This window comes from Podarcis filfolensis (genome assembly GCF_964270895.1).
Source record: "Podarcis filfolensis genome assembly, chromosome: 3".
Lineage (NCBI taxonomy): Eukaryota > Metazoa > Chordata > Lepidosauria > Squamata > Lacertidae > Podarcis > Podarcis filfolensis.
In genome coordinates, this window is record NC_139606.1 from 82,933,151 (window position 1) to 82,959,690 (window position 26,540).

General features: G+C 42.5%; 1 protein-coding gene and 1 long non-coding RNA gene across 13 annotated transcripts in view; both read left to right on the forward strand.

The window, feature by feature from the left end:
* Positions 1 to 18,670, forward strand: part of LOC310758315 — a 29,218-nt gene extending 10,548 nt beyond the window's left edge. Inside the window, exon 2 of the long non-coding RNA XR_014545705.1 lies at positions 18,302 to 18,670. This is a non-coding gene — a long non-coding RNA (uncharacterized lncRNA). The remainder of the gene's footprint in view (positions 1 to 18,301) is intronic.
* Positions 18,671 to 20,724: 2,054 nt separating this feature from the next.
* The window catches only part of LTBP1 (latent transforming growth factor beta binding protein 1), a 177,022-nt gene continuing 171,206 nt past the window's right edge, over positions 20,725 to 26,540 (forward strand). For 3 of the 12 annotated variants that reach the window (XM_083604181.1, XM_083604182.1, XM_083604183.1), the window contains exons 1-2: positions 20,727 to 22,028; positions 25,011 to 25,081. In XM_083604181.1, coding sequence (XP_083460307.1) covers positions 21,550 to 22,028; positions 25,011 to 25,081 — 550 coding nt within the window. In that variant the 5' untranslated portion in view covers positions 20,727 to 21,549. Of the gene's footprint in view, positions 22,029 to 22,750; positions 22,818 to 24,403; positions 24,553 to 25,010; positions 25,082 to 26,540 lie in introns of those variants that run through there. The other 9 variants (XM_083604175.1, XM_083604180.1, XM_083604184.1 and 6 more) reach the window with 6 other exon arrangements.

Below are 26,540 nucleotides of genomic sequence, written 5' to 3' on the forward strand. Positions count from 1 at the left end.
TAACATGGAAGTTGCGAAACATTTTCAACCCCTTGATTTGATAAATTCTCCCTTCTTCAAATTTTACTAATTGATTTATTCACCCAAATTTTGACTGCTGCATTTTCCTTTCTATCTAAAGTTTCTGGCATCTCTGTTAATATCTGGAAGATCTATAGTAACTGACTTTATAATTGGATATACAGGTATCACACTGACTCAAAATGCATCTTAAAATCAGAAGGAAACCAAAATAATGAGGAAAGCATTACTCTTAAGATTTCATTTGTAGATGCTTTCAGTAACGTTAGCACTGGTTGGATATAAAAATAATACTAATAAATATGAGAAAGGGTGCTTAATGGGAGCAGCCATTGACATAAAGGATTCCCTGGTGATCTACTGCAAATCAACCAGAGATCCAGTGCTTTGTTTCTGGGGGGACGCAGAAAATAAGGAGTGACTCTGATTAACAGGGGCCATTGGTGCATGTGTCGTAGCCTGAATAAAAAGGAAACTACATATCTTTGAACCTACATCACTTACGATTGCTGTATTTTTTCTGTGTTTCTCTTACCAAGTAGAAGACAGGTCTTCTTACTACAGCCTTTGAGTACCCAGTTCTTTCCTGAATCTCCTGTTCAATATCTCTTAGGATGATAAAGTTGAAAGCATTGAGATGTAAACCTGGTTCCATGACAAACTGTGGGTGTACTGCACAATGTAGCACTGCAGATTGGGGGAGCCAACAAGAAATGCCTGTCCAGAACTAATTGGTATTTTTTCGAGGGTGGGGGGTTGTATATGTGCTAAACTTGTAATTCCATCTATTTATTGGCTTGCAGTAGGGATAAATTTGTGAATTCACAAAAGGGACATCGCGATCATGCGCCGCACTTTGCTGGCTTTGAAAAGCTTGTGAGTAACACTGAGCAATTAAGATGCCCTTTTTATAGCTCTTTCAAGTGTAATCAAGTGAATAATTGAATAAAACCGAATGAAGGCCACAGCAGGCCACCCACAAGTATGCTGGCTTTTCATAGCTGCTACAAACTGATGAGAAACTCAGGGTGGGGGAGGGCCATCTATTTCACAATGCTCCTTGTGCTGTATGGATTATGCAGTCAATTTGAGGCTTGGCTTTACGTTTCTGGATTCTTAACCACAACAGTGGCAGCATCGTTGTTACTTATTTTGTTTGCTGATGCTCAGTAGTTTCTTAGGACTGTCTGTTCTAAATTACATTTGGTGATGTACTGCTCGTTTTTAGTGGCAGAAGCCTCCCAGGGTACGCCTGCCTCTTCACTGGCGGCGCTGATTTGGGGCAAGATCATGGGAAGATCTTGCCCCAAACTGGCAACAATGGCGATACTGCTTCCCTGCCAGTAGCGGATGGGGCAGGGCATGCAGTGGTGCCAGAGAAGGCAACGGGAGCGGAAGCAGATAGATGGTGGTAGGAGCAGTGATGGCAGCAGGGCAAAGCAGTACTTCCCATTTTGCCTCAAACTGTGAAACAGGACGCGTTCCCCCTGCCACAGCAGTGGGCCTTTGGCTTGCCAAAATTTGCTGGACCGGTGTGTTCCCACAAGGCAAAAGCACTTTGCGCTTCATGGACTGGCAAGCCAATCCAGGGAGTTGTTATTATTACTATTGATTATTTTATTATTATTATTTATTGCTTATTAATAGTATTATGAGATGTATGTGGCCATGTCAATAAATATTCCCTAAGCAGCTTACAGCAAAACAATATCAAAAATATAATACATAGCAATTAAAACAACAACGAAAAGGACAAACAGCCTGCAGCCCCGATTCCCCCACAGGTGCTTTCTAAGTATTAAAGATTAATGGAACACACCTTCAATATAACATGCATTTTGCACCTTGAACCTTTGGACTATGCATATGAACGGTGTTGTTAACTTTTGAAAACATCCTTAAACAGCAAAATGTTATGGCAAAACCTCCTCTCTAGGTTATTAATGTGCTAATATAAAAAGCATAAGAGAGCCATTTCAAAATTGTATGTCAATCCTGTCCAATGAGATTTTTAAAATTTGATTATCACTTGGAGATAATTGGAACATAAGTATTAGGATCGCAGCTGAATAGAGTCTAATGTAACTTCAATAAAGTCTTTCAGCTTCAAATTAACGTGCTTTCAAGGAGGTAATGGCTTTCTAGGAGGCAATTTATCTCTCCAATTAGTTTTAATAAGCACAATGACAAAGGTAAGATGAACTAGTTTACTGGGCCACCTGCTTTTGATGGGAGTCCACTGAAAGATTGCTTGGCCTCTATAATTCTCTGGGATCAACCCATAAACAGTGCTATAGACAATTTGATTTTAATGATGTTTAGCAGTGATTTGGGGAGGCCTCTGTAATCCAAGAATCTTTGGTTACAGCTGAAACTTGTGATTACAAGTAAACATTATTTTACTGCTTTTTCATTAGAAACCTTGGGTTGTATCCAGTGGTTGTGCAAGTGGAAGGCAGCTTACACAACTGAGACCTCTTTCCCTGCTTTCCTCTGAAACCCACTGTACCACCTCTTGAAGAAAACCTTTCCAAAAGGTCAGGTGGGGCTCCTGAATTTTGTGTGTGTGTGTGTGTGTGTTAAACAGGGCTGCAGTGTAATCACTTGGAATCAGGTGAAGGAATATTGCATTAGTAGAGCTCTGCTCATGCAACCATGCAATGCAGCCCTTTCCCATTTGAGTTGCCTAGTAAAATAGAGTATGTCTTGTGGCTGGAACATCATAAATTTAAAATACTTTTATTTGGGTCAGCATAAACAAAGGACTAACATAAACACTTTTTTGTTACAAGCTTAAATCTTAATAACATTTTGCACAAAATCATCACAGTACCATCAAGAATCAGCAGGAAAACTACATACAGTGGTACCTTGGGTTAAGTACTTAATTCGTTCCGGAGGTCCATTCTTAACCTCAAACTGTTCTTAACCTGAAGCACCACTTTAGCTAATGGGGCCTCCTGCTGCCACCGCACCACTGGAGCACGATTTCTGTTCTCATCCTGAAGCAAAGTTCTTAACCTGAAGCACTATTTCTGGGTTAGCGGAGTCTGTAACCTGAAGCGTATGTAACATGAAGCATATGTAACCCGAGGTACCACTGTATGTAAGAGGTGATCCTATCCAGGTCAGACTGCAGGTGCACAACCAGTGACCATGTGAATAAATGCTGTTGCAGCCATGCGCATAGCTCCACATTAACAGTATAACTCATTTAAAACAGTGCAAGCATCAAATTACACACACACACTTGGCCAAATTAGTGGAGAATGCACAACCCACAGTACTCCATCGGCAATGTCCAGGGTCTTCAAAACAGGATTAATTTTCAACACACAAACTATACATAGGAATCGTTCTTAGTGCCTCTTCATCACCTGTGGAAGAGACAGATTTGGGCTTGATTCTGCCAGAGATAAAGAACCTATACAGTAGTACGTCAGGTTACATACGCTTCAGGTTACATACGCTTCAGTTTACAGACTCTGCTAACCCAGAAATAGTGCTTCAGGTTAAGAACTTTGCTTCAGGTTGAGAACAGAAATCGTGCTCCGGCGGCGCGGCAACAGCAGGAGGCCCCATTAGCTAAAGTGGTGCTTCAGGTTAAGAACAGTTTCAGGTTAAGTACAGACCTCCGGAACGAATTAAGTACTTAACCCGAGGTACCACTGTATATTCCATTTATTTCCATGAGAGAGTAAAGCTCATTTCCTCCAATTTCCTTCTTTAAGCAAGTAAATGACATTGAATAAATTGCTTAGGCCACAACTTAAAAAGTTAGGCTGGTTAATTTTAAATAAGGCTATAGATTGTTTCAACATAATTTTGGGGAAGCTGCATTTTTAGTAGTTTTCAGCTTCCCTTCCAGCCACAACCGTGAAGCTTCTAGACTCCGTAATGTGGCCACAGTTTGAGTGCTTTGCATAACTGGGCAGGCTTTGATTTCAGATTAATGCTTTTATCTAAAAGTCCTCCCTAATGAGTTACAGTATACCCATAATGAATAAAACCAAACACAGGTACATAAATGCTTTTCTTTCCCTCTCCCCACCTCCTGCATTTGTTTTACAGAGCTGGCTGGGGCATAAATGTCATATTGAGATACTCGCTGTGTTAAAAATTAGTTTCACTAATAGTTTCTTGCTGTGACATGTACAGATGGAGCAAAAACACAATTGATTTTTCTCTGAACTTGTAATCGCTGAGCTAATTTAAAGCTGCATTTGCACAAAGTAGCCATGAAAGATGGGTATGTAAATTGGGCCCAGATTTTTATTTATTTATTGTAAATTCTCATTTACATAAAATCATAGAATTGTAGAGTTGGAAGGGACCCAAGGGTCATCTAGTCCAACCCCCTGCAAGACAACAATTCTGCCCACAGTCATCCCTGAGGTGGGCATCAAGTCCCTATAACTGACAACACTAAACTGATTTCATTTATTTTAATCTATATAATACAGTATATGCAAAGTAGGATTGCCCTTAGGATTTAAAATATGTACACATCTGATCTTTTCCATTATGTATTTAATGGGCCTGCATGAGACACAAATGACTTTTGTCTGAATTCATTTAGATGCCATTGGCTTTCCAATTTTGCATGCTCGGCTGACCTTCTATACTTTTTCCATGCAATCTATATATTGAAAACAATCAGGACATATCACAGAGAGCACTCCCATGTATACAGCTTGTACACACTTGATTGAAACATAGAGGTGAGGAGTGATAATTAGTTGAAGCTTGCCTGGAAATTAGAAAAATATTTCGTGGTCAGGAATAAGGAGGGCTACAGCAAAATGTTGCAGTATGGAGAGCTCCTTCCAGGGTTCTAATTGGGGAGCCATGTCTTTTTCCAGGATGCTCCATTCCATTCTCCCTCTTTTCCACCCGCTGACCAGTCACATTTCATGCCCACTGCATATGCTAATACATCTCTTTTGTGTTGATGGTGCTACTGTACTTGTGTTTCACAAGGATCAGCAGTCAGAAAAGTAGAGAACTTCTGAGAAAGCAAACCAGGCTGGATCTAGACACATCAAAAAAAGTTTCAGGGAAACAGGTTGTAAGCCTCATAATGGGAAATCATGTTGCTGAAAGATGGAACTCCACAGCGCCATCACAGTGTTATAACGCATTTAAAACACTTTTTATTTACTAATGTAGATGAGTCCCCACTGAAGGTTTCTTCATGTTTCTTTTTTAATATTTCTGTCAGAGATAGGTTGGTTTTTTTTAAGATGCTCTGGTGTATGACTAGAATCTAGCTTTAAGGGTGGGAAGTTACTTGAAAATGAAAAATCTGAGGAGTTTTTTCCCTTAAATGATACCCTTTAGGTCTTCCCCTGGCATCTCTGAAGCCTCTGAAACCCCCCTCCCCTCCCCACCCTAACTCACACACCACACTTCATTTAACTATGGGTTAAAGTGAAGTACAAACAAGGCCACTCAATGCAAGCACCTTTTTGGCTTAGTTTTCCTGTTCTGTCCAGTCACTTAATTCTTTGCATTTTTACATCTTTTTAAACAGAAATCTGCTGTTTAGTACTTTAAAAAAAAAAAGCAAAAAACCACATATTGTTCCCAGCATTGTGAGCAGCTTTTCCAGGCAGGGGAAACCAGAAGAGGTTGTGTATATGTGTGTGTTTTTTATGACTGAGTAAAACAGAATTCCCTGTGGGCTGGTCTGCTTTTCTTCCATTGTTCCCCTTAGCATTCTCTTGAAATGTTTCACTCACTAATTTACTCTCCAGCACATTTATAGCCTTTTATATTTAGGATTGTGAGCACTGTATGTATGAGAGACCTGCTTTTTCTGCTTCCTGTCTACAGTTTCCATGTATTGACTCTGGTATATTCTTGTGTGGGTTGTTTGTGATGCATGCAGCTTTAAAATGGCTGGAGAGCGAGTGTGGGGTTTCTCCCTACTGCTAGACAAGAATGAACCGGCTGCAAGATTTCAATTACCGTATAGGTGCTTTCCCCCATAATAAATTTTGAAAATGTACCCTGGAGAGGCCAGGTTCACTTAATGTTCCATTTACACCCTGGTTTTGGCCAGGAGGGTCACCATTCCAAGGATTAGCAGTCGCTAATTGAAAAACAAACAAACTAGACACATTAATTCCCACCACACAATTCAGATAATGTCTAGTTTGGCCCAAGAGTCCCAGCGTAAACGAATATAATAGCTGAGAGGCTTTTTCAGTTACCATGCAGTGGGGCTTCCATTCAAAATGCAGCACTTCAGCATCTGTGGGCTTGTCCCTGTTCCAGTTCCTGAGACTGCACACACATGATTAGATGTTGCTCTCATAGGACCATCATCTGTGCAAGTAAGATGGGAAATGAAAAGGACCGCTCTGAATTGCAGGTTTATGCTGGTCACTTCTGTGTGGGAAGCTGTGCCAGACACCTCCTGTTCCCTAAGACTTTCCACAAGCTCCGAGTATGCGGCTGCTTCAGCAGTCCCACCAGTCAGCTTAAATAGACCTGTGGACAAACACAAACCACTGTGTTGCAAAATGTAACAATCAACAGAATAGTTGCTCACTGGATCAGTGCTCATTGGATAGTGTAGCTGCTGCTGAATCCACTAGCAAGATTCCCACTACAGTGGACGCTTGGGTTGCGAACGTGATCCGTGTGGGATGCACATTCGCAACCCACTTCTGCGCATGCGCAGGTTGCGATTTGGTGCTTCTGCGCATGCGTAAAGCACAATTTAGCACTTCTGCGCATGCGCAACCGCCGAAACCCAGAAGTAACCCATTCCAGTACTTCCGGGTTTTGGCAGTCCGTAACCCAGAAAAAATGCAATCTGAAGCGGCTGTAACCCGAGGTATGACTAGTGTGAAAATTTTTCATTGATAATTATTTGCTGATAAAGACTTTATTCCGAAACAGTGAACTATTCCGGACAGACTGTCTTCTTGAGACTTCCTTTTAACATTTCTGATAGACGTCCTCCTTTGAGACTTTTACAGGACGTCTTCCTTTGAGAAACAGCTTGGCATTCCTCGCCATTCATTGACTTGTTTGACTCCTCATTTGACTCTTATATATACAACAACTTACAGTCACTTGTATATTTTGTGAGATGTACTGTATGATATTTTGACCAAACTGCGGGAGGCAGTGGAAGACAGAAGTGCCTGGCGTGCTCTGGTCCATGGGGTCACGAAGAGTCGGACACGACTAAACGACTAAACAACAACAACTGTATGATATATACATTATTTTGAAGTGGCATGTTAGTATATTTTGAATGACATTGTAATTAATTATATATCCACTACCAGTTATTAGCCAGCGTGTTCCGTTTGCATTTGTGTTGATAGCTTAAGTAGACCTGGCATCAGCTGCACAGACATGGACAGACATGGTGGGACTCTCCCCTTTTTTTGCTTCCACCGTTCCCCTTTCTGAACTGCCAAGCCAGAGAAATTTAAACAGTGGTTTGTGGCTTGGCAAACGAAGCCTCTGAAGTGAAAATGGAAAGAAAACCCCCAGGTGTGTGTGTGTTCTTGTCTCTTGAGAGAAGTGCTATTGATAGGTCTGGATTGCAGACATAGCCACTGCTTCAAAGCTGCATAGCATAGATACCCCAAGGCACACATAGGACTCCCGTATGGGAGAGCTTCCTCATTCCCTTAAATGGAAGAGGACATTCTGTGTCTGGAAGGGGATGAATCTCCACTGAACTGAATGAGAAAGCTCTTGAATAGACTGCTGAAGGTACATGTAACACTGCTGAATGGCTTGATATAGCCTAGTTAGGACCAAGTCACTCAGTATAGAGCTAGAAGGCTAGAAAACCTGTTCTGCTGGAGAGTTGAATAATATTTATGGGCTCTTTTCACCTTATATGAAGTAAACAAATTATGCATAGGTAAAGGTAAAGGGACCCCTGACAATTAGGTCCAGTTGTGACCGACTCTGGGGTTGCGGCGCTTATCTCACTTTATTGGCTGAGGGAGCCGGTGTACAGCTTCCAGGTCATGTGGCCAGCATGACTAAGCCACTTCTGGCGAACCAGAGCAGCGCACGGAAACGCCGTTTACCTTCCCGTCGGAGTGGTACCTAGTTATCTACTTGCACTTTGACGTGCTTTCGAACTGCTAGGTTGGCAGGAGCAGGGACCGAGCAACGGGAGCTCACACCGTTGCGGGGATTCGAACCGCCGACCTTCTGATCGGCAAGTCCTAGGCTCTGTGCCACCCGCATCCCTTAAAACTAAGTTTTAAAACTTAAAACTAAATTATGCATAGGCATGGTTAATTACCAAGGGGGATGGGAAATCAGTCCACATCTTTTCTCACAGATGTGTTTGGAGGCCCACGAAGTAGCACCCTTCAAGCTGCAAATGATAATTCTGCTGTTTGAGGAGCTCTTGTTACTTTGGGACTAAAGCTATTTGCAAAGAAGCAACTCTGAGGTCTCTAGCAGTTTTGTGGATTAGAGGACTGGGCCAACCACAAAGTTTGTAAGCCAGAAAGGTCTAACTTTGCCCTTTGGATTTGAGTTTCACATTGTCTATGTGTTGAACAAATTACATACACATTTAGCTCTATATGAGCAATTACTATATTGCTTTATATAATTATGGTTCCGACTAAGGGAATTTGCAAGTTTTAGTCCAGCTAAGCCCCATAGGAACCATACAGGAAGGGCCAGCACAAGGCACCACTCAGTCAGGATCAGAGCCTTTTATCAGTTGAAGGTTATTGTACAAGACCTGATAGCTGCTGCTTTTTGGCATGTATGCATGGAGAGAAACAGCTGATAGAATAACGCCTCTATGCATATCCATGGTGCAACTGTACTTGGAATGCAGTGTGCAGAAAGGGGCAGCCAAAATGATCAAAGTTTTTGGGCAACTCCCCTATGAGGAAAAGTTACAACATTGGGAGTGTTTTAGTTTGCTTGAGGCAGCTTACCAAAACATAGCTAATCAAAACTAAATTGAAAAAATCAGTATAAAATGGCTGAAATTAAAACCACGTAATTAATTTCACTTCCAAATCCTAACTAGAACAAATAGACCTTACTTTTTGGAAATGGAAAAAAAAAAAAACCCTCAGCAAGGGAGAACATTGTTCTACTTCTTCCAGAAGGACAATGCAAAGCTAAAACAGCCCCCCTTCTCTGCTCTCCAGAGAAGGAAGGAATCAGAGTGGCCAGGGATCCTACTTTACCAAGGACAGGCCTATTTGAGGCGTCCTCTGTTTGGGGACTGTTGATTCCGAATCTGGATTAAAGAGAAGGAACCATAAAAAAGGGAAAGCAGCCATCTCCTCTCTACAGTTAGCAGCAGCAGACTGAGCAGGTACACAAGTCAACTGGGCTTTTTTTCTTTAAAGTGAGGTATATTAATATATAGATGTTTTAAAATTGCATTTATACATATGCATTCTATACAAATGTTATGCAAATTGGTGCTCCCTTTTGCCCTTTTTTAAAGCAATGCATAACTGGTCACCCGAGAAGGAATGGCGAATAAGCCTTGCAAGAATAACTTAATTGCCAGGGAGGTACCTTGAATTGACACAGCCACTGACATAGGCTGTGTACGCATTACTGTCTACTCCAGCTCCAGTATGCCCCCACTGTTGGTTTTTGAAGCCAATTACACACGACATTAGCCACAATCCATGTATGTAGCCTGTTGTTTCTTGAGAAATACTGGTGTTAGGTGCAATTTCCCTCAAATGGGCTTCCATCCAATTTGAAAACAGAAGCTGTGGCTCTTCTGAGGTGTGTACATTTGAGACAGATGTTGTGCAGCCACAGATGCCAGCACATGTGCAAAAGATACCTTTTACTGAACAGGAGTTATGGGGAGTTGCAGGCGTGGGGAGAAAAATCAGGTACAGAGGTACCTCTGGTTGTGAACAGGATCCGTTCTGGTGGCCCATTCACAACATAAAAAGAACGCAACCTGCAGCGGCACATCTGTGGGTTGCGATTCGCTGCTTCTGTGCATGCGCGTGACGTCATTTTGTGTGTCTGTGCATGCACGAGCGGCGAAGCCCAGAAGCAACCCTTTCCAGTACTTCCGGGTCACCGTGGGACTCAACCTGAAAAAACATAAACGTAACTTGAGGTATGACTGTAATGCGCATCATGTGATGACTTCCCAAACCTTCTCTGGTGTGTACAGCAACATAAAAACGTGGCTTGAAACACAGCAGGGGAAACGACTTCACTGGGTTTTAAGCTACTAATGTGTAAATGGCCATATGTACGTTGGCCTCTTGACCTTGCTTGTTGGTCTTATTTTGGTGAGGTTAGTCTTCTAGTATCACAGGAAGGGGTTAATTATGCTTCATTTCTTTTTCTTTCTTTAAGCAAACTGTTTTCTGTCACTGCTAGGACCAATTACCTAATGACATAATACACTCAGCAATTTTTCTTAAACTTACATACACGTAGAACCGTATCACTAAATCTGGCCCGGTCTTCGTTAAACGTTTTGGAGAGAAAAAGGAGACTGCACGTATTGTGTTCCAGACATTACAGCAATTGTTTAGTATATATTTGGTGTAGACAAAGTTTTTTGGCCTTATTATATTCCTAACAGTAGTGCCAACATTCAACCACTTTTGAACTATGAGACTGTGGGCATGCATGGATTTAAACAAGTAGTTTCCTATCTTCAGGTTCTCCCACTTCGTATTTAGATATAATTGCCCATGGTTTTAAGTGCCAGACATACACTGAAATGTGAACTTAAAACATATGCTTATTTTGCACATTACACAGTAGGGTGGTGGTTTTTTTTAGAACATTTGAATCAAGGAACTCCTTTGAAACTCTCTCCACAGGCTTTCTAATTTAGATTCTATTGTATTCGTATAACAGCTTTTTGGTGAGTATAATGGGAACCTGAGTATCCAAATTTAGTTGTCCAATTTTTTTCCAAATTCATTGAAACCCCCCCCCCCTTTATAGTTTTCAGTGCCTGTAAAATTCCATGTAAATAGCACTTTATCCAGATGTCCAACTCTGGGCTCTGCACTCCAAATTACAAATGATGCAAATCAAGTGTTTTTGTATAATTAGCTATTATAATTATACAAAAATGGGGCAAGTAACTAGGCAGGACACTGAAGTCACACTTTTGCCCCAGGTTTATCAATGAGCAAATGCTTTTAAGGCACCAATAAATAACCATGCAGAGGCTTTATATACATCTGCCTGCTAACATGAGGTATTGTTTTTAATGCATATCATTATATCAAATTTAGCTGCTGGGTAATGCTGTCTTATGGGAATGAGATGTGGGGAGAATGCTTTTGTCAGCACCCCAATAAAACTGTTATAACTGATGCAGATAAACAACCGAGTTACTGAACCTTTCTCCAGAACGCTCACAAGTATATAACTGTACAAATCTTCAAAATCACAACCCAGGCAGCTGAAATATGAAAATGCAACTCTACCAAGATCCCTCAGGGTACTTTTTGTCTTATCACACTCCACTAAAGGTCAGCTTGGTATTATTCATCTGCCACAAGTGGCTAGACTTCACAACTCACACTCTTTGAGATGTCCTGGAAAATCAAACTATGAAAACATTCCAAGAGCTTCCCTGGGATTATACAGTCTATTGAAATTTGGTTTTGGACACAGCATAGGGCTTAGCATATGAATAATCAAGTGTGCCCCATAAATGTCAAAGCTCCAGTCTGGGGGCCGTCTACCTAAGCTACAGTGTTTCACATAAAAATCTGTCCCATGCAGCTTCTTATTCCATAAATATGTAAATAATTGTTAGCCAGGTCCTAAATGTCATCTCCCAGGGTTATTAGTGCTCCAAGAGTCACAGCCAACCTCAGTCTAGGGCTTTAGATGCTCTTTGCTCACAGAGGCTGGAGACTAGCTTTAGGCAGCCTGGTGCTCAACGGATGGTTTGGATTATGACTCCCATCAGCCTCAGTCAGCACTGCAAGGCTGGAAAAAGGCTTGACTAGATCTACCCATTCCAGAGGAGGGCTAGTAGTGGTGCATGCATGCCTCTCTATTGAAACCAGTGGTGCAGATAGATAATTCTGAGCTTAGTGGCCCCCCTCTGGATGGTAATGTGCAGTGACACCCGGTAACCACTGGAGCTTGTGGGACAGTGGACAAAGCAGTTGGGACAGGTAGAGCCACTGGATAAAGAAATAAGTTCACTGTCTTTCCTAGTACGGGCTCCTGTGTAGCTCTGTATAGCATTTTTTTTTAATGAATGCAGATTTATGCACAAAATAATATCTAGCCTACTCCCAATCACTGCTCTCTGGTTCATTATAAAAAAAGTAAAACCAATATATAGTTTACTATTTGCATTCATTCCAATCATATTTCTAATCACAAACTCAAGGATTTGGTGTCGTTAGTGAATTTCAGCCTAATGTTCTGATTCAAAACTAATTTTGATTATGGCATCCCCCATTCATCCTGTTCTTAAAAGGCCTTGCAAGACCTACTTGAAATACCTGAGCTAACAACCATCTCATGTTTAGGGAACAAAACCTTACACTGAAAACAAGCAGTTCAGGTTTAGTAAGGCTTATTGAAACTAGGTTACAGAAAAGCTGTCTGGATAAGTTTACTTTGATCTATCAAGCTCAGATTTTTCAACTACCAGTAAAATTGTTTTAGCAACCTAGCCTGAAGAGAAACTGACCTTCAGATCCAGAAATTGACAAAAGACAAAGGCAACAATGGAAGATCAGATTTGAAAGTGGGAGAGTGATCAGTTTTACATTTAGGAGCTTCCTTTCTAATTTGCTTGTTTTGTTAGTTTTATTTGAAAATATATACACCACTTTCCTACAAAATATAATACTCCAAGTAGTTTTATAGCAAAAAATGGATTCACTTAGTAGGTCAGTAGAGGTTGTAAGGTGCTTTGGGTTGCCCTGAGCAAGATAAAGTAACTAACAAATGTAATTATTAATACTTTATTTCTGCTTTCACATTGAATATTGAGGGAATCAGCATGGAAAACAAACAGTTCACCCCTCCCCTATGCCAGTGCACCACTCCAAATCCCCACGCCTCTCTGACTGCTATTAGAAAAATAAAAACAAAACTTGGCAGCTTCAGTCATGGAACTGCCAAGCTAGAAATCTAGGTTGGCTCTTATGGTCAGAAATTGCTGGCATTAATGCTTAAGGCCCAAAACAGTTCAGGACCACATTGGTTGCACCTGCATGACTCTGCCCATCATCTTAGGTTCTGTTTGTGTGCACACAGGGTGACATCAGTTAGGCTGGCAACTTCCTGAGATACAGCCTTCTCTGTGGTGATCCTACACCTGTGGAATTCTCTTGTAGTTGACATTCACTTGGCTCCTTCAGTTCTGGCATTCTAGAAGGCCATAAAATTGTATCTTACTATTTACAATAAGAGAATTTTGGCAATCTAGCTCAGTAGCTCCCAAGGGTCTATTTGTCCGCATCCACCCAGTTCTTCATACTCTGCCTGTGGTTCTGTTGTTTTCATTTCTGTCTATAGATTGCTTTGTGAGGGACTGGTCTTGAAAAGTGACTAATAAGTAACTGGAATAAGTAAATAAATCCACAAGCCCTACATAAAGGAGAGTGAAACCTGCCTGAGTGTGGCAGGTTTGGGGCAAATGATAACATTTATTCTCTTCGGTGATCACTGCCAATAATTGGAAGCTGAACACAATGAGGGGTATGTCAGATAATGATCATGTTAATACATAGTACTTTTTGGTGCCGTGTCAGTATTAATAATGACATGTATAATTGCATGCCCCAGATAATAATGGGCAAATTAATTTTAGTGCCGTGTGCTATCTAAGTTAAAGTAATATGTTTGAAAGCATTGCCTCTAAATTTCAAGTTCATAATATTATTGTTCTAGCTAAAGGCCATGACAAACTTGTATTAGGCAACAGTATTAATAAACTAAGAGCATAGGAAAAGCCCGCCAGGTCAGGACAATGGCCCCAAAAGGCCCACCCATTCTCCCTCCCCCCCAAAAATACTTTCCCCAGGGCCACACAAGATCTTGCCCTGAAAAAAGTGCTTTTTCGGAGCGAGAGTGAGGCATGGGTCATGTGACTTGCCCGGGTGCGTGTCCCGGAAGATGCGCATCCCAGTTTTGAGTCTGAAATAGTTGGGATGGGATGTATACTGCCTTGATATTTTCCAGAAAGGCAGTGCAATACTATTTAAACTAGCAAACAAATAACTGATCTACTTTGAAGACCACATCTAGTCCTCTTGGAAAGCTGCACTAATAGCAGTTTCTGTTTTATTGCACATTTCCCAGAGCACAGTCTTTTCTTTGTCCCATCTCAGTGGCCTGACAGTAGCATATCCCAAGCACTTCAAGCCCTGCTCTGCTGTGCTTTGGACACTCTGTGATATGCATTTCTACTTGGCATCTTTTGTAGCTGAAAGCGACATGCTAACTCTCATGCTTTTTAGAAGGCTTAATGTGCATGCTGTTATAAAAGGAAAGTCAAAAATGGGTCCAACTACTAGTCATGGGTCCACAGACACTGCATTTTTGGACAGATGACAATACATTTGTGGTTAGGAGGTACTGTTTCTGCTAATTTATGGCTTTAAGAAGGCTAGACGTGTGAATGTAAGCTCCAGAAACAGCGAAAGTATCACATATACTGCTATTTGTCTCAAATTGTCCTCCTGAAATAGATGTAGTGAGAGACTTTTGTGGTGTCCTGCTTTGTATGTATGAATCAGAAAAGAGCACAAATATCTTGGGGGATAGACTGTAGTGGGAGACATGAATGAATCAATGGATGGTCATGGTCACCACAGGTGGTCTCTCCTTGTGGTGGTTTGGATTCACAGGGGGAGGAATGACTCATTGGCTGGTGGTGGGAGGAATGTGAGAGTGCAGGAAGACATTGTGGGCATGTCCATACCACAAGTGGCATAGTGTTTGGGTCTGTTTGCTGTTGGCTTAGGTAACCACAGTAAATTACTATGATGATTTTTTTAAAAACCTATATCTGGCAGCTGCAGATATTTAATTTAGAGAATACTGTTCAGGGTAAAATGGAAATGCAGAAAGCATATTTTATTCTCATAGACATTAAACCTCACAATAAGAAAATGTCTATTATTATCAATATTTTAATCCTTTGTAGCACTACCCACTTACATAGCATAAAAGACCACAGGACTCTGCAGAGCATACATACATACATACATGCAAATGAGACATAGACACACTCACTCAATATTTTAATGCATAGATCCTTCATCCACCAGGTGGTAATTCCAATTTCAACAGGGAATCTGAATAGATAAAAATCATGGCTATTTGAATATATGGATTTTCAGCTCAGTCAGATCACAGTTAATTTATTCTTACTTAAAGCATTTATGCTGATTTTGGTGCGGTTTCAGGTACAATGTAAATGCACAAAATGCTTATTTTGCTGTGACAATATGGCAGCATTTCAAAAGGAAGCCAAATCCAGCTGGCCCGAAGCAAATAGTTTCATTGGATCTGGCAGTGATCACTGATGATGGATGGAAGTATTAGATGTTGGCCAAGAAATTGTAATTCTTTTAAAACTTAAATAACAAACAAGATAATCCCTAAAGGCAACCTATCCTGGCAGCAGTGAAGGGGGAATGTGACAGCCACTCCAAGCTGTCACCATCTTTTCCTTTTCCAGTATTCAGCTTTTGAGCAGTTTAGCTGTAACCTAATTGGTTTGCTGAAACTCTTTATGTGCTCATGTCGTTCTGGGGCTTCCACTTTCATGCAATGTATCCAATTGGGAAAACCACAAGACCTTGGTCATCATTAGCTTCTGTGGCAACAAAAATCAATAGTACAAAGTTAGTGTTAATCCCTCCACTGTACAAAACAGCACTAGCTCTGTAACCATATTTGTGCATATTTCAATCTCCTGTAATTAAAATATCATGGAAGAATGTCAGGGTCAAATCCATACTGCCAAGACATCAGATGCTGTAAGGTTTAGCTGGCAATGCCTTATAACCTTATTTTCTAATTCTTGTTGGTTGCAATTAATAATCCTGTCACTGTAGTTGATGATATTAAACAAATAATATCTCAGTCTGGGATAACCACAAGATATGTTTTTGCCCATTGCTGTTTAGTGTGCAAATCTTATTTGCTCTGAAAGTTATGAGCCATTGCACATAATGGAAGGAAACAATGACTTACTGATAATTACTTTGTGATTGCTTTTAGAGTGATATCCCTTTCATATTTCTATGCTCTGGGGCCAGTTCAGCTGATACTTCAGACATCTGAACGGGCCTAGTATGTGCACCTGGTGTGCTGGCCCTGCCTCTGCCATCCACAAAGGCATGGCCCAGTCACTGGAGCCAAAATTGTGTAGTTAATTCCCAGAGCTTTTTCTGTTGAACTGACCAAGTGGTTTTGTCCTACATGCATAACACCAAACATAAGCGAAACCCTGTTTGGTCAGGCCTAAGGCCCATCTAGTCCAGCATTCTGTTCTCACAGCAGCAAACCAGATGCCTATGGGAGGCCCACAAAGGGGAACTGGGGCAACATTATCCCTATCTGCAATTCCCAGCATCTGGTATTCAGAAGTATAGTACCTCCAACAGTGGCGGTAGAATTATGTGTGTAGATCAATTTGGCCCATTTAGACAGGCTATGGAAAGAGGAGGTTAGGTCAGCATGGCAGCTCCAAATATAGGGCTGTACTGGACCTTAAGAGTATTGTTAAAAACAAACAAACCAACAAACCACAGCTTCTAACAAGCCAAATGCTCTGTCAAGGTCTCTGTCACATAAATCAAATACAGTGATACCTCGGGTTAAGAACTTAATTCGTTCTGGAGGTCCGTTCTTAACCTGAAACTGTTCTTAACCTGAGGTACCACTTTAGCTAATGGGGCCTCCCGCTGCCAACGCGCCGCCAGAGCACGATTTCTGTTCTCTTCCTGAAGCAAAGTTCTTAATCCGAAGTACTATTTCTGGGTTAGCGGAGTCTGTAATCTTAAGCGTCTGTAACCCGAGGTACCACTGTAAGCTTCTACATTGCTTGCTAATCAAATAACTGGCAACGTTCTGTTGTTGCAACATATAATAGCATTTATTTAGAAACAACTGATTTCTTCTTTGAAAGATACAGTTGTTATCTTTCATACAATAAACTCTGCTGCATAGGATGTGACCTCATTCTGAAAATGTTCAGAACAGCAGAGGAATAATCCCAAACATGCTTATGTGCTGCTTTCAAATGTTGAAGGATAGTTAAATTCCTTATTGTCACTGGAATTCTGCTATAAACTATGCAGTAGAAGGTTGAACAGACATACAGTTGCATCTCATTACCATACAAGCTTACTATGGACAAAAATGTATAATAATTAGCCTAGATAACAATGACAACAGGCAATTAATCACAGTATGGACATATGCCAGAACTGAGAAGACAGACTTTTACGCAGTCCTTAGCTCTGGAATCATCATGGTGACATATTTAGCCTATGGGAAGTTGGACAAAGGAAAACCCAGTGTAATAATGACTCATTCGTGTCAAGAAGGGTTTTGAACCATGTCCCAGGGCCAGAAACTTATTTGATATGCACATATACAAGCTGTTGATGAAAGCTAAGGTTTAAAACGCACCTAACTATTTATCTGGACTGATTTTAAGCCTGGAGGGCTTTAAATATGCATCTTAAAGTATTTGCAAGGGCAGCATAACATCATTGTTCTAGAAACCCTGGTACTATAGAGATTCTATAGATCTATAATACCATTATTATAAATGATATTATATGAACTCTGGTTCTATCCTCTCAAGGGTATATCTTCAATGCAATAAAACTTGGTTTTGGGCTGTTAGAATCATAGAATTGCTGTGCTATAATGGGGATGGGGAAACAGCATCAACTCTCAGCGATCCTGACCATTGGCTATATGCTAACTGGGGCTGATGGGAGTTGGAGTGCAACATCTGGAGGATCACAGGTTCTCCTCCCCGGTGCACCTACTGTGTAAGTCCCACCTTAATTGTCATTACTTCCCTCTGGGGGGGTCCCTAGAAATGAAGAGACTGGTAGAATGTAAAGAAGCTATTTGTACAGAGGTTGTGGGATCACATCTGTCTGCAACTGCTAATTCCACTGCTGCTTTTTAAACACAGCATATGTTCTGGAAAAGTCTGTGTGTATAGTGTATACAGTTAAAGCCAATTTAGGCCCGGTATTTTCTAGTAAATGTGTCAAAATAATTGCTTATTTCACAATGCCTTCCCACTCAACAGACATGCAAAAGAGGAAATACTGTGCTGGACAATCAAGAGGCAAGCTTTTCCACCACCACCACACCTGCCCCTGCTTCTAAGAAGGAACTGCTCCTGTTCTGACATCCTTTGCCCCTTTACCAGTTGCTGTTCTTAATGTTAAGATATATATATATCTTAACATTTTTTTATTTAATTTTTTTTTGTTGCTGTTGCTTGACTTACCTTTTGCATCATCCTTTGTGAGTTGCCTTGGGGTCTATTTTGGCTGAAGGACAGCATAGAACTAAAATGTAGCATAACATGCTTTGGGCATATACCCAAGATGAGACAGGGTTGAATGCGTGTTGTTGTTTTTATCCTGCCTAGAAGAAAACTAAGCAGAAAGAGTTTTGATAAAGGATTCCAAAGTTTTGTCCTGTGCTGAGGAAAACAAATACATTCAGACTCATCATAGTTTAAGCTGACAGTACACATTCTGAAAATGCAAATTATTTTTAGATAGATAGGAGGAAAGAACCAATACAAGCAGACAGAACAACAGAGATCCACTCTCTCAATTTTCCAGTGACTTCTGGTGCAAGGAATGGAATTAGGCAGCTACCTGGATTGCAGTGGTTAGAGATGGGGTTGAGGTGAGAGGTGTAGGACCACTGACACTCACTTTCACCTGAAACATGCACTAAAAGAAAATAAGGGCCTTGTACTTACCCCTGAGGAGCCTATGCCCACCACTGATGTTGCTGCACTCCAACTCCCATCATCCCCCTAGCCAGAGGAGCATAGGAAGGGTGGGGTCCGCCCAGGGTGCCATCATGGAGGGGGGTGACAAATTATCAAGGAACAATTACTGCCCTACTAGGGCGGTTCAGAAAAAACTTTATTTTTGAAAATGCCTGCTCCAAAGGTTTACATTAGGATTATATAGCTATATCTGAAATTTCATGCATATCAGTTAATATCTTGACCCTCCTCCACAAAAATAACTGTTTACTTGGCCATTTTCATACGTCGTGAAGGCTGAAATTTCAATTCAGTGGAGCCAAAACACAATTCACCCTGTAGATTTAAGTATCTGTCCACAGTCGCGTGCTTGTTATCAGGGCTCCAGAATCCACATTCCTTTGTAAGAAAATATGAAACAATGTAAAACCATTTTTGCAGGCAAATAATAATAATAATCAATGGGGGTTGACAAGAAATTTTTCGCACCAGGTACCACCTGACCTTCCCATCCCTCTGCCCCAGCCAGGGATGTTGGAAGTTGTAGTCTAGCAAACAACATGGTGAGGGGTACAGGTTCCCTACCCTTACCTGAGAGAGAAGTGCTCCATGATATGAAATCATTGGTTTATACTGTATCCTCTTGCTAAAAATATTTGCTTTAGACTAAAGTTTAGAGTGGGGGGGGGGATCCTAAACATATTTACAGTGGTACCTTGGGATGCGAACGGGATCCATTCTGGAGCCCCGTTCGCATCCCAAATGGAATGCAAGACGCGACGGTGCGACTGCGCGTGTCATGTTTTGCCGCTTCCGCGCATGCACGTGATGTCATTTTGAGTGTCTGTGCATGTGCGAGCGGTGAAAGCTGGAAGTAATGCGCGCAACTCAAACGCGCTCAACCCGAAGCGCATTCAACTCGAGGTATGACTGTATAAGCCAATAACTTATGGAGGGATAACCATGTTAGTCTCTTCCAGCGAACTTTCTTGTGGTGACCTAAAGACTATCAGATTTATTGCAGCGTGGCCTTTTGCAAACTAGAGCCATCAGTGAAGCGGATTAGTCTCAGAAGGGGAATAAGTACCATTGTACTCAGCAAAATAAACACATGCAGGATTGTGCTGTACATTCTACTGGGTTCACCAAGATGTGCAGTGTGATCCTATTTATGTTTACTCAGGAATGAATCCTATTGATTTAATTTGGTAGTATATCAACATTTGCTTGGATTAGGGTTAAAGGCTGAAATCCTATGCACATTTATCTGGGAGTAAGTACCACAGAGCATTCATTGTACAGCTGACTTCAGAGTAAATAGGCATTAGATTGCACTGTATTGTTACTGACACATACACACTCAAAATGTAATGGCATGTGCTTTTTCAATGATGTGTGGTATATAATAGCACATAAGAGTTTTAGGAGTTCAGGTAACTGATGTTTTGCCATTCTTTTGATACACTGATGACCAATATTATATGCCTTTGTACTTTGTAATGCTTAGACACTTTCAAATCACAGCTTAATGGCAGTTAGTGACTTTGCAAACTTAAGTTATCAAGTACTGGCCTGGCATTGGTGTTTTGTATTTAATTTTTCTTCTTCTTGAAAGCAAGTTACAAAAGGAAAGATTATGAGAATTTACCAGTATGGGTAGATAGTACAACCCTTGGTGTGATACATTTCAGCGGTGTCTGCCTTGGTGTTTAGGCATTGTGTATATGCTTTTCACCATTGTATTCTGGGTGAAGATCACGCTTTTAACTTCCAGCCGCCCCACACTTACAAAATGCAAAGAACGAAAGGATTCGTCAATAGCACATCACTGAGCTTTTGTCTGAGGTCGCAGATCCAGGAGCCTTCTCAGGTCTACAGCAACTCTGTTTTTGAAACTGGATCGTGCCTGTGAGCTCCCAGCCCCATTTTATAGTTTTCCCAATTAGGACCGGCTGCCTGACGTCATGCCTGCCTGAGATTGGCTGCGCAGATCTGACACTCAAGGGGAGCCGCACACCCGTAGAAACTTTTTAAAAAGACTCTTCCCCCCTCCTTCCTCAGCCTGAACTGCTTTAAAGCTTATTTCTTAGCCATGCGTTTAGACCACTAGCAAACTCCGGCAGCCGAAATAGCTTTTCCTTGGAGAGGAGAGGGGGAAAGAGAGAGAAAACCCCACCAGAAAACACCCTTCTGCCGCTCCTCCTCCTGCCTGGAGCCGAGGTCTCCCCACACCCCACCGAGCTTCCTCTCCCTTAACAATGTTTTCTTACTCCGTGCAACAACTTTTTCCCCTGGAGTTGCTCACATGGTGAAAGAGAGCCCTGGACGGCGGCTGATGCGAGAGAGGAGCTAAAGCTCTTTCCGCCCCCCTTTTTTGTTTTCTTTTCAGGATAAAAGGGAAGAAGGAGCCACACTCCAGGAGCGACGGAATTGCAGACAATCTTTTTTTTCCCCCACCTCCTTTGCAAAACCAGGAACTTTGTGCGTTTCTTTTGTCTGCAACGAGGGTTTGCGGAGTTCTCGTGGCTGCGGGGAGTTTCTTGGAAATGGCTTGGATCAGGTGGGGTTTTCTGCTGTGCGCCTGTGTCTTTTTGTCCCCGGCCCTCGACGCTTCCGAGAAGGCGAAGCGGAGGACGATCACCTATGTGCTGCCGGGCACGTCGGGCAGCCGCCGGCAGAGCGGCGGGCAGCAGCAGGAGCACCAGCGCGCGTTCAGTGTGGAGGTGCTGAACACGCGTTACAGCAGCACGCGGCGGAGTAGCAGCAGCAGCAGCACCTTGGAGCGGACTCGCCGGATGAGCAAAGCCAGCGGCCCCAGCGTGCAGCTCCGCTTGGGCCCCACCGTGCAACTCCAGCACAAGCCTAGCAGCAGCAGCAGCAGCAGCGTCCCGGCGCCGCCCGCTGCCTCTTCCACTTTCAGCAAAGCGGGCAAGCTGGTCGCGCGCTCCAAGCTCCAGCAGCGCCAGAGCAACAGCACCTCCAGCGTGCAGGTTCACTCCAAGCCCCATCTGCAGCAGCTGCAGGGGTAAGGCGACGCTGCCCCTTTCCCGTGGGGCCGCATCGCTTCCTCCGCGCGAGATTCCCTCTCCCCCCCCCCCGTGGGGCGGGCTTTGATCGCGCGCGCCTGCAGAAGCGGGAACGCTTGTTTAATGAAATGTATGCTTGGTGTTTCCCACAATGCCTCTCTTCTCCCCCCCAACCCTTCTCACTGTCTTCTCCTAAAAGAAGTAGGGCCACTATCTTTCGGTCTTTGCCCCCCCCCCTTTCTCTATCAGTTAAGGGGGTTGGGTCAGCCCAAGATTTATTTATTATGGCTGGAGCCTCTACCACAGGGTGGAGAAAAAATGGGCCGGGCTGTGGGGGGGAGGAATCCATCTGCTGGGCTTTGCTGTATTGCTTCACACCTGGCTGAGTATTTGGTTGGGAAGTGAAGACAATGGAGAGCATTACACGAAGTGCTTGGCTTGGCTTTGTGGTGATTTTTTTGGAGGGGAGAGGCATTCTTGTCTACTGCTGCAAGGTTGCCATTCTTGAGCAGCTGCTAGGGTTCAAATATGGCCCACCATGGACCCTGGCCTTGACCACATGGCACTCCATTTTAAAAAGACATATTTTGGGGGGGGCCCTAGCATTCCATGCAGCAACAGGTCTAGCTGCCATTTTAGTTTCCCACAGTGCCTCTGCTGTAGTGTTGCAGTGTGGCATTGTGGGAAATAAAAGTGGTGGCTAGTGAGAAATTTCTGCTACTCACCACTGGTGGTAGGCTAGACCTCCAGACTTGGAGCTGGTTCTGCCCTCTACCGTAAGGCTTGAGGTGAGGTTTGAGGATTTGAAATGGTGGTGGTGGCCTTTTTAAGTGAAGGATTTTCCAAAATTTGAGGGAGTTTTGAGTTACCTATAATTCCAGTGACATATTCAAGAACCTTTGAGAAAGTTTGGGACAGAACGTTCATTTGAGCCCCGTTTTCCTTCTCAGTTAAGAGAGTGTTATTTGTGAATATTGTCTGAGGCTTGGCACAGGTGGTGACCATTTTGCATGTGTCCGATTGACGTATGACCACCAACACGTGTGTTGTTTTTGGCCCCGGAAGGGGGCAGTAGCAGAACTGGCTTATGTTTGACTACTGACATGTACAATGACCTGGAACACAACCCCTGCACAAATGGGGAGTTGTTTGTACATTTACCCCTCCCCGAAAGGCTTTGGCACTTTCTGAGGAGGCATCATACAAATCATGAGTCAGTGTAGAAAAGAGGCTTTTGCATCTTCTGAAGTTACGTATCATAAAAGAATGATGGAATCCTTGAAATTACCATTGTAGTATTTGACTGATCATTAGGAAACAGCTGCCAGCCCAATAGTGCATACACATGGCAAAAGTTGAGCCATCATTCAATTAAAGACATCTTAATTAATTAATTGTGATTTTTGTGTGTGCATATAAATAAATTGTTCTGAAGCAGCTTCCTTTTTCATGTTGTTGCTAATGCTTCCATGGATTACATCAGGCCGCATTTAGAAGAGGCACTCTCTTCTGTGTGGGTGAGAAAGGAGAATAACTCTTCTAGGATAGCACCTGTCTTGTACACTATTAAAAATAAATTTCTTGTACATTATTAAAAATAGTGGACTTTTATTTTAAAAATTTGCTGCTTGATTATTCCTGGATGCTTTTTAGACAGTTTAATTTTTTAAAAAAATTGATCCATTTAGCTGATTAAATGGCTCTAGACCCAAACATTTGTGGAACTCTTAATGTCTGCCCTGCAATTTCTTATCACTAATACCTGATGCGTGAGGGCTTATCGCAGGTATGGCAGCACCTTGTGCCATGCCTAAAGGCGGCCTTTTTATTACAACTTTACATGTTCCATAAGGCCTGGTTATTGAAATTGTTTCTGCCATTTTCCTTCTGCAGTAACTATTCAGTATTCTACCCTGTTGGCCCTTGTCGTTTAATGGCTTCACTTTGTCACATAGATCATATTCGCAGCAATAGATGGTTAAGTATGTCTCACCTTTTCATGTGTTCACAAGAGAGGTATCCTAGAAAATGGACAAGGTTGCAGCAAAGGTATTGGGGTAAGACCGCAGGCGAAAACTCCACGAGGGAGATTGTTAGGTACTAGGGTTTGACAGCCACTGAGCAAGATGGCTTATATGGATGGCACCCTTCACAGAGATGGCCCAATGAATTTTGTCAACACGTGCAGAAAACCCAAATGAGTGCCCGTTGCATGTTGACGACTGGCTACTCTTTTATGGTACCTCAAAACCTGTCTCCTAATATGGCCTGTTTAAGCCTGGAAAGGGCTGAATCTGACCTTGATCCTTTCAGCTGTCTTGGTGCTAAGTCTTTAGGGCTTTCTTTCCCTTTCTCCTTGGATATCCTGCTGTGGCTCTTCACCGATTATGGCTGGCTTCAGGGCCTAATCTTTGGGAAGGTGATGAGAATGTAAACAACAGAGACATTTGGACATCTGCACGCTTTTTCATGCTTATGCAGCCAAGAGGGATGTGCCTTGAGGTCACATGTAATGAAAGTGAGGTAACTACAGATAAAGAAAGCTCTCCACTCCCTGTTAGGGAGCACAACAAGCCAGAGGAGGCCTATTTTCATCTGTTAGGAGCTTGAGGCTGGAGTGCTAAAGAACAATGAGTGTCTTATTCTTATTTAGAACATTTATAATTGCCCTCCCTCAGGCTTTAAACTTTACTGTTCCTTGCCAACTCCTAGCATTCATTACAGTGAGCTGGTGTCTGCTGAGTCTTTCCTCCTTTAGCATGTTACTTCTCTCTAGTTTTCAGCTCTTTCCCATCTCACCCCTGCATTGAGGTGAGGAGCAATTCTTTTGCAAGGGCCTCATTCCCTAATGGGGGCGGGAAGGGAGGGGGAGAAGTGTGCAACTGATTTGTAGCTGGATTTAGAGAGCGCTGCACCTGGCCGTTGACGAGGTTATAAGAGGGGCTGTGGTGAATTGTTTCCTTTCTTTCCTGTTGCTGCAGGGTGAATGTCTGTGGAGGGCAGTGCTGTCACGGCTGGAGCAAAGCTCCTGGCTCTCAGAGGTGCACCAAACGTAAGTAACCATGTGTGCAGTGTAATCTCTTTCCTTAAGCAGTGGCTTCCATCATGGCAAAAAATATTGCAGCAAGAAGGAGACCAGCCCATCTATCCCCAAATATTGTCCAGGGAAGGAGCAAAGGCAAGGAGCTTGCTTCCCCCTTCTGATTAACTACCAGTTTGCCCCATGACTACGAAACTGAAGGGAAACATCACCTGCGGGATTGTGAGGGCTTCTTCATGTACAGTATATGTGTGTGATATCGATCCATTGTAAGCCCCCTTGAGGATAATTTGACTGAAAGGCTAGATACAACTCTATAAATAAATAAAGCCATCATGGACCTTGCAAGGTCTACCATTGTGTGGCCAGCTAATGGCTTGAGGCACCCATACATGTGTGTGTTGTCAGGAAATCCCCTGTGTCATACCTGCATGGTAAGGGAACATATTCTGATTTCATTATATGAATTAAATCTATGCATAAAATAAGGGGAAGTAATTTACAGAGCAAATAAAACTGAAATAGCTTATATTCTCCACCGGGCTGTTTTGTTTGTTTACACAGTGCAGTGTATTTCCCCCCCTGCAGGGCTTAGTAGTTTTATCATGTTCAGATTAAGGTTCCTTATTAATATCAATTAATTTTAGCCTGCAATCATTTCATATAAGCTTGAGAATTCAGGGTAGAACAGCTTTGTGTATGATCCTCTGTTGTCAGTTAAGATCTGCAAGTGGCAACTTGCTCTGAATTCCATCTTGCATGTTTGCCAGATCAGCCTCTGCAAGAAGCAGGACTGTTTCTGTGGTGGCCTCAGCGCTGCCCCCTGAATTGGTTTGTGTGGTGGGGGTTTTTTTGTTGGTTTTTTTTTTTTTTTTGCATGCAGCTCTTGATTTTAGAAATTTTAGCCTACCCACTTTAAATTCATTAAGGCGGCCTTCTAAATTAGCACTCCAAAATTACCTGCCTGCTTTTTACTCAAAAGAGTTGCTTTTGAAGTATGGATACAGCACCCTCTGCTTTCTTTTCCAGCTTCTCTTATGAGTAGATTACAGACACAGAAAACATTTTTGTGGACCAGGAATGGTCACTGCCTGCCTCTTTTTCCAGCCTGCTCCATTTCTATGCTGAGCATGTAGGAAGAGCCTCCTGTGCGTCTCACACAGAAGTGCAGTGAACTGGCAGTAGAGGGATGAAATGGTCTGTGTCTCTCTTGCCAGCCTGATAGATTTCTGTGCTAGACATCCAGTAGGCGAAGCCCTGGCCTATGTTTCCAGCATAGAAATCAGGCTGTATGTCTGTCATGTTCTGGTCTGATACCAGATCCCTTGGGGCAAGGCAGGTCAGGACCACGGATAGCTCTGAGTGAGCAACTTGCTCCAACAGAGGTTGAGAGCAGACAGCCTTTTCAAGCTTCAGCTTCTAGAGTACCTTTTGTAGAGTACCCTGTTGTAGAGAATTTAAGGACAAACCT